At 39.9% G+C, this 10,299-nt stretch overlaps 1 protein-coding gene across 2 annotated transcripts; it reads left to right on the top strand.

Annotated features, from left to right (window-relative positions):
- The first annotated feature begins 48 nt into the window (after window positions 1-48).
- Window positions 49-10,030, top strand: mal2 (mal, T cell differentiation protein 2). Of its 2 annotated transcripts, XM_040118312.1 has the most exons (4): window positions 53-1,598; window positions 3,119-3,289; window positions 7,413-7,613; window positions 8,679-10,030. In XM_040118312.1, exons 1-4 carry the CDS (start codon window positions 1,482-1,484, stop codon window positions 8,748-8,750), a joined length of 561 nt encoding a protein of 186 aa, XP_039974246.1. In that variant the 5' UTR covers window positions 53-1,481; the 3' UTR covers window positions 8,751-10,030. The 2 variants fall into 2 exon arrangements, with proteins under 2 accessions (XP_039974247.1, XP_039974246.1); XM_040118313.1 differs by lacking the exons at window positions 7,413-7,613; window positions 8,679-10,030 and adding an exon at window positions 6,696-7,374 and having other exon boundaries at window positions 49-1,598.
- The last annotated feature ends 269 nt before the right edge of the window (window positions 10,031-10,299 follow it).

Below are 10,299 nucleotides of genomic sequence, written 5' to 3'. Positions count from 1 at the left end.
AGGAGTTATTTCTGGCGTCCTGCCAGAAATAACACAGAGATGCACTGTGCCTAATGTGTTTCCCTATACAGAGAACAGGGCCAAATCTGCACTTCCCAAAACTTCTTAACCCACTTCCTAGATGCCTGGGAAGCACGGATCTAGCAGCCCTGGCCGCACAGACAATGGCCTCGCATCGCGTGAAAGGATACAGGGTCTTATACGGGTCGTGCTGATTCTAGCTGCTAGCCACGCTGAACTGGACTGAGCCCAGCGGCCCCGTCAGAGGTTATATCAACATTGTTTCACATAAACCAGATCCTAGCTAAACATTAACTATGGCTTACCACAGAAAACTGCTCTTACCAACTGACATAACAAGATGGCAGTTTTGCTTCACCTTTTGATTAAAAAAAACAAAAAACTGTGCTCGCAAAAGAAAAGGCCCCCTCCAACACAACAGCTCTATGTTTTTTCGCAAACACGGTAAAAAAAAACAAACAAAAAAAACGTCGCCGAGCCGGTTCAGAAATCAGTCCTCCTGCCTCCTCAGCCAGCCCTTAAATTAATATTTACTTTTTAAACTTCTTTGTTCGCGAGCTGTGAAGGTGAACCAGTACACGACCCGGTGGTTTCTTAGCCCTCGTTTCTTTCCTGACGGGAGTCAACGGGGCCTAGTCACGACGCCAACCGTTTGATTTGCCCTCTCGTGTCCCTGACCCGTGTCTGCCGGTGGCTGTACACGCAGGGGGAGCCCGGCGCCCCAGCACACTTACTGGGTGAGAGTGAAACTGCTGCCCTCGGTTACTGTCGGGAGTGACCACAGGCAATATTTATGCTGCCTAAACCGAATGAATTAGCACGCCAGGACCATTAACCAACCTGTTTGTACCAATACATGAAGAAATGCATCCGGTTGTCATTATGGATAATAGCCATTGTATATTCCTAGCCTCCCTTTCTGTTGTATTCAGCAACTTTTGCCTAAAAATGAATTAAAAGCTCAGTTACATGGCTCATCCACATTTTAATGTCTTCACCCTGCCAACCTTGCACATATAATCCCTATACCTACACTTGCTCAAAGACTAAATAATCTGTTGTTTGCCGATGGGTTATTCTCTTGAAAAAAAAAAATCTATGTATATTAAATTGTGGGTTCAATTTAAACTGCTGCACCTATAGCCCTCCTCTCTCAGGATAAAACGTTAACCAGTTACAACCACTTCAGTGATTTGGTCAAAGTTGAAACGGACATCGCGAGTGAAGTTTAGAAAATGGGTTCTGTGATGTAAGAGCTTCCGTGCGGTCCGTGAAGGCAGCAGCGGTTTTCCAGGGAGTGGCCCCTGCACCTGTCCGACCTGTTTCGGGGGACACATGACTACGGAGGAATTTCCCCCGCCGCACTCGTCCTTTGTTTAACGGACTCTTGCTAGTGGGAGACCGAGGGGGAGAGGCAGAAGAGAGGGGGAGACAGAGAGAAGAGAGAGGGTGACACAGAGATGTCGGAACCAGCCACTAATCCCGCTGCCACCTCGTTCCCAGCGCCAACTATTTCTCTACCTTTGGGACTGGAAGTACTGAGGACTTACTCTGGAGCCCTTGTCTGTTTAGAAATAGTGAGTATGTTTTTTTTTTTTTGTTGTTTTTTGTTTTTGTTTATTTTTGGTAGAATATTCAGCTGTATGCTATATTCTTACATTTGGCCCCGGTGGTTCTGTGGAAGTCAGCCTAACCCGTAGTCAGTAGTCCTTTATTAAAAACTGATGGCCTTTCGTCGGTCGTGTCCAGTTAGACCCTTTAGGTCCAGGACACTGACACAGTCTTTGCCCTGTGTGTGGACCGCTTATCGTTTAAACGCCGCCGGCACACCGCTGACGGCCACTGCCTAAGGCTGGGCTTATTGCTAATGTTTGACGGGCAGAGCAAAGGCGAGTGTAGCTTCGAGCGTTGTGGGCGCGAGGAGTCGAAACACCCGTTTCCACCAGTGCCGCCCCGTAAAATAGCGAACGCGCTCTGAGCCTCATCTCCCTGCACGAGATTAATAATGACTTCAATGACAGCACATGCCTAAGCTCCGTTTGAGGTGAGTGTCAGCCTAATTTTCTCTCTCTTACCTGACCTGTAACCCCTGCAAGGTGACATCTACGGTGCTCCAAAGCTCGTAATGATTTGAATGTTTATCTTCAGGCCTGTTTGCAGCTGAGGGCCTGTGTAGGTGGGCCCTTAGCTGGAAACAGAGTCATTTTAATGCTGAGTTGTACCTGAGGTTAAGGCCTTTTCCAGCACGTTCTACCTGTCATCAACCACAGTAGATAGCCTTTAAATATTTGCTTTAAAGCTACATACCACATATTCTTTAGTGCTTTAATCAGCTGTGTTCCCTTCATGTTTGCCCCCTTGTCCAAAGCGAACCGTATCAAAGATAACACGTGCTACTCTGACATGCATACTCTAACCAGACACAGTGTATTTTATCCATATGGCCTTGCAATAACAGAATTTGCATCCTGGTTGCCACCTTTAAAGGTGCGACTGGGGAAACAGGTAGCTTTTAGCAGGAGACAAAATAAATGTGTACAGCAGAGTGTATTTTAAGTGACATTTTAAAAAATAATGTAGATATACTTCCCAATGAAAGATGGAACATTCAGATATGATTGGTCCAAATTAAATACAGTTAAAATTCAGCGTTACCGCTCTCAGTTACAGTCTTTAAATCAATAAAATTGATCCCAGTGAGTTGCATGCAGTGAGGCAAACCGATTCAAAATTTGTGAAAAAGATACAGCACTGGTATCAGATCAGGAATGGGTATTGGTAGATATCTTTAGCTGAGGTATAGGAATCAGAATTGGAAGAGGAGATGTCAGATGTGTGCATCCCTAAGTACGGTACACTGTACCAGCATACATACCTTTGTTATACCTGATGTCTTCCTAGTGTATCATAAAGTGTTGACAAACCTCTAGCTGTACAAATATGTCCACTGCAACATTATAAACAATTAAGTGGAACCAAGCAGTCTGTTCAAAAGAGCCTTTGCCAGCTCCGTCTTGAGGATTACGGAGCTGATTGTCAGCATATGCAATAAAGGTCTGTTTCTGTCACCAGTTTGAGCTTTTGTTTCTATCCCCAGTTATTTGGTAGTTTAGTATGGATCCTGGTGGCTTCCTCCAATGTGCCCGTGCCTCTGCTGCAGGGCTGGGTGATGTTTGTCTCCCTCACCACCTTCTTCCTTTCCTCTGCCTACCTCGCGCTCCTCATCACCGGCCTGGCTGACCGCATCAACACTGACTGGAACTTCTTGGTAAGCTGTAGATGAACGAAGTGATCAGTCAGTTAGACATCCTAATTATCTGTCCATCTGTCTATCTATCTAGCTAATCTAGCTAATTAAATACAATTCAGATCTACCACATTACTTCATATCCATATTACTTTATTTACAGTTTAAAAGTGGCACCCTCCATTTTGAAAAACAATGTGAGACTTAAGAAAAGCAGTAGTCTCACATGTCATAAAGCACTATGAAACAACTGACAGTGATTCAAAACAGCTGAAGTTTAAGATGGCTGTCAGTGTTTGATAATGTTATGATGGCAGCATCTGTTGTTTGGTGCATGAAAGTCAGAAATCATTCTTACGGCGGGGACAGTGTTTCAGTTCAACTTGTGCTATGAACTGTCTACACATCAAACAATGACTGCTCTAATGAAGGTAGAAGTTAGCTAGCTTATTTGTACTGAAGTGCATTTCTGTAATACAGTAGTCCAGTATCCAGTGTGATGCCTGGTTTTGGCTTTCTCTTTAGATGTTAGGCCATATGTATTATGTGTTATTCCTTTCAGTGCATGAAACCTTTTTTTTTTAATCAATCTGATTGCTTGCACATTGCATAGTATTTTACAGTCTAATCTTCACTGTGGCTATTATGTAAGTTCCACTATGAGGCACAAAAAGAAACTCAAGTGATTTCACCCACCACTACACGACACTTTGTAAATAAATGAAAAGATCCACATTTGGGGTATTGTGTCATCATATTACTCCCGATATCAAAATCATGTGTAAAATTGTAGAGAAAATAGTTCTAGTACAAAGTGTGTGTGTCTGTCTGCATTGTCGTAAAAAATATTTTTTTTTCTAGCCTCACATTAAAAATCTCCCATGAAAAGAGCATGTTATATCACTGATTAGACACGGATTCTTATAGACAGGCCTACTTTCTGCATTTTTATGATCTAGGGCAACCACTATTCTGATCACTATAGGGATGATTCTTTGTCAAAATTTCCATTACTGTGTATTAGTACACTAGAAGATTAAATGAATCTGCAAAAGAGCATAAAGTTAAAGGTGAAACATTCTCCTCAATATTTTAAGCAAGATTAGTGTATTATTTTTGTTTTATACAAGTTTAGAGTGAAAATGGGGAAAGGAGCACCATACAAAAGTTTGGGCACCCCAAGAGATTTGAGCTCCCAGATAACTTTTACCAAGGTCCAAGACCTTAATTAGCTTGTTAGGAAAGGCCATGTGATGCAAATTTCAAAGCTTTATAAATACTCTGATTCCAAACCTTGTTCCAACAATCAGCAGCCACGGGAACCTCTAAGCAGCTGTCTACCACTCTAAAAATTAAAATAACTGATGCCCAAAAAGCCGGAGAAGGCTGTAAAGAAGATAGCAAAGTGTTTTCAGGTAGCCGTTTCCTCAGTTCATAATGGGATGAAGAAATGGCAGTTAACAGGAATGGTGGAGGTCAAGTTGTGGTCTGGAAGACCAAGAAAACTTTCTGAGAGATCTCATACGGTTGCTAGAAAAACAAAACAAAACTCCTGTTTGACCCCAAAAGACCATCAGAAAGATTTAGCAGACTCTGGAGTGGTGGTGCACTGCTCTACTGTGCAGAGACACCTGCACAAATATGACCTTCATGGAAGAGTCACCAGAAGAAAACTTTTCCTGCATCCTCATCACAAAATTCAATGTCAGAAGTTTGCAAAGGAACATTAAACAAGCCTGATGAATTTTGGAGACAGGTCCTGTCGACTGATGAAGTTAAAATAGAACTTTTTTGCCGCAATGAGAAAAGGTATGTTTGGAGAAAAAAAAGGGCACAGAATTTCATGAGAAGAACACCTCTCCAAGCACTGGGATGGACCAATCATGCTTTGGGCTTGTGTTGCAGCCAGTGGCATGGGAAACATTTCACTGGTAGAGTGAAGAAAACAAATAGACTCAATTAAATACCAGCAAATTCTGGGAGCAAACATCACCCCCTCTGTAAAAAAGCTGAAGATGAGAAGAGGATGGCTTCTACAAAGGGATAATGATCCTAAGCACACATCAATATCCATAATGGACTACATCAGGAGCTGCAAGCTGAAGGTTTTGCCATGGTCCTCACAGTCCCCCAACATCACTCAAAATCTGTGGATAGACCTCAAAAGAGCAGTGAAACAGTCCAAGAATCTCAGAATAGCAGGCCTTCTGCAAGAAAGAATGGGTGAAAATCCCTCAAACAAGAACTGAAAGACTCTTAGCTGCTAGTAAAAGCATTTACAAGCTGTGATACTTGCCAAAGAGGGTGTTACTAAGTAATGACCATGCATGGTACCCAAACTTTTGTTTCAGGCCCTTTTCCTTTTTTGTTATTTTGAAACTGTAAAAGAAGGAAATAAAAAAGTAATCTTGTTTGAAATATTAAAGCAATATTTCATCTTTAACTTTCTGCCTTTTGGAGATCAGGTCATTTTTTACTCACTTAACTATTCACAGACATAGAAATTTTGACCAGGGGTGCCCAAACTTTTTCATGCCACTGTAAGTTACCAAAATGAATTATGTCTTTTCACTGAACTACACAGTGAGGCAGCTCATTGATTAAATACCTCTCTTGTAAGTACATACAAAGTTTTATGTAACTTATTCAAATATAAGCAGTTATACTTTTAACAATTTGAAACCAGCAAAGTCTGCTGGCAACTGCTTTTACTGTGTTCTGATTGATTAAGTGCCAGTGTAGACCACAGCCAAGTTGTTCCTGTGACAGATGTATTGTAGGTGACTTCTTAAAGGCACACAATCAGGTGGTTTGAAGGACTCTGTAGACCTGCTAGAAAGGATTCAGGAGCAGAATCTAAACATGATCTACTAGAATAGTTCAACAAGCCCACATTAGCCAATACAACTATGATGATTTTCTTCTTAGACATAAATACAGTCAGTGCGGTCAGGATTTATCATGGAAACCGGGAATGTATACTTCTACTAGCCTAACTATAATCTCATTGTGCATAGCGCTCTTTTTGTATAAAAAGATATGATGGATGATGCTAACTAAAAATAGTAGTATTTGTCAGCAGTTTCTATTTCAGTGGAAGCAGCACATTTAGGTTAGTTTCCTAGTCTAAAATTCAGATATAATGACGCTAATCTATAGGTGGACCAATTACTATGCTTAAGAAATGTTCAGTAATTTACCCTAAAGGGAACTGTAACTCCTACATGTGGGTAAATAACCCCTTGGTATGCTAAAGCGGAGTATAAAAAAAAGAGGGTGCGAATAACGTGAAAACAGTATTAAATGACAGTTTCTAAGTATTGCTGTGCAGAGCATTTTCAGATCCTGCCATAACTATGATATAGATATCAATGACATGAGAAAATAGTGAGAACCTGTGATACGTTCTCATGTTATGTCATCGTAGAGGACTCTGTGTGAAGTCTGGGGTCTCAGACAGAGCCAGCCCTGCCTCAGGCTCCAGGCCCTGCTCCCAGGAGTAGCCAGGCGTGTGGGGTTGTTTGTTTTCGGCCGAACAATGAGTGACATGGATGATGAGCTCACACCAAAGCACAACAAAGGCCCGACTGTAGCCCCGCCAGGCTCACAGGGTTGACAACACAAACTCTCATTAACCTTCGTTAGTCTCTGACACGCCCTCACTCTCTTTTCTCTGTCTGTCTCCCTCTGTATCTTTAATCCCTTTCTCTGTGTCTCGATTTTCTTTCTTAATATGTTGTTTTTTCAGGTCACTTACACCTTTTTTGCTCTCCTGGATTTTTTTATTCTCTCCGTTCTTATTTTGCAGTGTTTATTGTATCTACCATGTAATGCATTACAATTAATTAAAATGGTTCATTCTCTTGTCAGACTGTATGGTTTGTTTTATGAATGCCAAAGTACAGGTATCTGCAATAACCAGTTCAGCCACTGTCTGATAATTACCCAGGAGGATAAAACTCACCTGTTGGTCATCTTTTGTTCCCAAAGGACAAAATTTCCCACACTTTATCCTGAGTAGTGGAATTGAACAGTTGCTCAGCAAGTTCAGAAAAAAACTTTCATTTTGTCTGTAGGTGTTTACACTTGAAACCTGAAATGTTTTTGTAGTTATTTCTAATGCCTCCTCTCTTCTTTTTCTCAGGATGTGGTTTACCATTTCATAGCTTTGCTCTTCTACTTTGCTGCCTTCGTGTTGGAGGCAGCAACTACAGCAGCAAATGGAGGAGCTTACATCAAGCCTCTGCCTAACAGCACTGAAACTGTCCTGTGTATAACCTACCCTCGAGGCAACATATTCACAGTCCTGAATGACAAGCAGTACAGTATTAATGTGGCAGCCACGGTGAGTGCTGTATATCTTTTGAAATTAGGTCTGTAATATTGCATACAGCGCATGCATAATTTGTGCATTTTAATTCATAATATTGTAGTGCCCTCACACAACTATCTGAACGAGTAAAGACCAATGTCAAACTTATTTAGTGACTTCTACCGAGGTAGAGCAGTTGCTGAAGTGACTTTGAAAGGTAAAGAAAAATTCTCATGTTGCAATGGAATTCCCACTTTTCAAAGTAATAGTGCTCATGAAAGGTATCATGAAAGGATTTATTCAGTAAGTCATTGAAGAAAAACAAAATCTGACAACAGCGCTATTTCTCCCTCAGGCTCTCAGTGAGTCCCGTCAGAAAAACAAATTAGTGGACAAATTTGAAAGTACAAAGTAACCTCCCTTCTGACTAAACTCTGGTTATGGTTTTGTTTGGGTTTAACCTTTTGATACCATATGGTAAAGTGTCCACCTTGCCATAAGTAAACAGAATATTGTGTATCCCGTGGTGTCCTGCTATCAGTTAGAACTGCCAGGCCATAAAACAGTATGATAAAAATCCTCTTTGACTGAGAACTAGACGCTATGTTAGGTCATCTTTTATGCTGACAAAAATCTACCCTAACCTCAATGCTGGCCAAAAACATGTAACTTGAGGAACTTGAATGATGAATAATAATAAATAATTATGTCACTGGACAAATTTTCAATAACAGGGTTACATTTGACTTCATGGATTGAGCCGGTTCGGATAATGAAACATGTTGTGTATAGTATATGAGTAGTGTAACAGTAGTACAGTTCCTTTTAGCTACTCACTTCAACTACTGCACCACTAATTTCTAGGTATATTTAATGTCAAAGACTAGGTCCTTTTGAAACAGTTACTCAATTTGAAAGAAAAGCTCAGATTATAATTTTGACGAATAATTATTTTTGCCAATTATTAAGTAAAAATACCAAATATTTGATGGTTATAGCTTTAAAAAAAATGCTTAACTTAATTTGCTTTTCTTTACAAATTATTATTATTTTTTTCCTGACCAACTGCTTGACTGCTATTTACTCTTTTTGTCCCAGATATTTGCATTTGTGGTGACACTATGCTACAGCTGCAGTATGGTGATGGGCTTCAAGAGGTGGAGGATGTAACGAACAACACAAACTAATTTTACAAATGCTTCATAACTTCGGCATGTATCAAAACATCTCAACACCTTCCAAAGCTCCATAGAGTGCACCGCTGCTCAGTTCAGTTCAGTGCAAACTACATTATTTCCTGATGGGAAACTTCTGTCAGCAAGCGATCACAACATCAGAGCTACACTGGGAAAGTGTAAATGATAAAATTTCACATCTGTCAAGGTTTATGGGCAATAATAATTCTAAAGGAATTCATTTTCTGAGACACTGACAGGATTGGTTTCAAGGAGATTCAGTCTTGGCTGTTGAGAACAGCATTAAAGAATAGCAGTTATTGTCCAGTTAGCACCATATGAATTTTATTCCCCTGCTGCTAACCTGATGATTTCAGTTTCGCAAGCTTTCCTTAACACTGCCAGGAAAATCTGTGAGAAGTTAGGGAAAGTTGTGCTTTTTGGGGCTATACAGGGTAATTTTGCGAGATGTAAGTGATGCCTCTGACAGTTATGGTTTCGTTTTTTTTCCCCACTTTGTTAATCATACAGATATTGCTCCATTTCCTGAGTCACACCCTCACTGGAGGAAATATTTCCCATTTCCATTCTCACAAAAACACATCCATTTATGCTGCTAGAAGAATATGCACAGCAGGACATTAATGTGATGGGGTGATTTTTTTGTTTTTGTTTTATTTTTATTTTTTTATGGAAAGGCCCTGAAATGCAAAGTGATCGTTTTCACTGTCCTCCAGTTACCTTGGTGCTAAGGAGCTACAAACTCACTCTAGATTTAACATGATAATAATGGCCACATTTTTATTAACTTTTTATGTAAAATGTGAGTTGATCTGATATTTGAAGTTTTGATTACTTATGAGCACTTTTTGTTAAATTTTCTCAGTATATCGGGCATAACCGTTTTCCACAATATTGTAACTCTTGTGCTACTCAGTCAATATTTATCACTTAATAGTATCTTTCACTGTTTCAACTTTCTGAGTGCAGTCCTGTGTGGCTAACTCCGGTGATTTACTGATAAATATAACGTGACCAAGGGCTGGGTTAAATACATTTGTCATTGATTCTGGTGAGTTCTACTACAAAATAATCATTCAATCTGAGCATCAGTAAAAATGCTTTGTTAGATACTATATTTCAAACAGTAATCAGTGGATTTTTTTAAATATATATGTTTTAAGTAGTATGTTTTTAGTGTTTGAGCATTATTGTAACTGTATGGATACATCATTAAATTGTCCAAATCATGTTTTATTAGTTGTATTTATTGTAATCTTTTGTTTGCATTTGGCTATTAAAATGTTGTTATTAATTGTTTTAATGAAGAATTTTTGATTGATTTTGACACCTTTTTTAATGCATTTTAGAACTATAGAAATGAATGTTTTGAAATAAAAAAGAGGCTTTTGTCCACGCATCATTACAGGGATGCATTGTTGTCTGCCACAGTGCCTTTTTTGATGCTACCACTATGAGTTGCCAAAGTCAAAAAATTTCAAATCCTTCGCATAGGGACTTTTATGAAAGCAAACACAGCAGGT

Source organism: Xiphias gladius, chromosome 22 (genome assembly GCF_016859285.1).
Source record: "Xiphias gladius isolate SHS-SW01 ecotype Sanya breed wild chromosome 22, ASM1685928v1, whole genome shotgun sequence".
Taxonomy (NCBI): domain Eukaryota; kingdom Metazoa; phylum Chordata; class Actinopteri; order Istiophoriformes; family Xiphiidae; genus Xiphias; species Xiphias gladius.
This window is presented reverse-complemented; position numbering and strand designations above follow the sequence as displayed.

Excerpts from the sequence above, each read along its gene's own strand:
- mal2 (XM_040118312.1), top strand. The coding sequence starts at position 1,482 with ATGTCGGAACCAGCCACTAATCCCGCTGCCACCTCGTTCCCAGCGCCA. Across the intron at positions 3,290-7,412 it reads ACACTGACTGGAACTTCTTG|GATGTGGTTTACCATTTCAT; the intron begins GTAAGCTGTAGA and ends TCTTTTTCTCAG. Across the intron at positions 7,614-8,678 it reads GTATTAATGTGGCAGCCACG|ATATTTGCATTTGTGGTGAC; the intron begins GTGAGTGCTGTA and ends TTTTTGTCCCAG.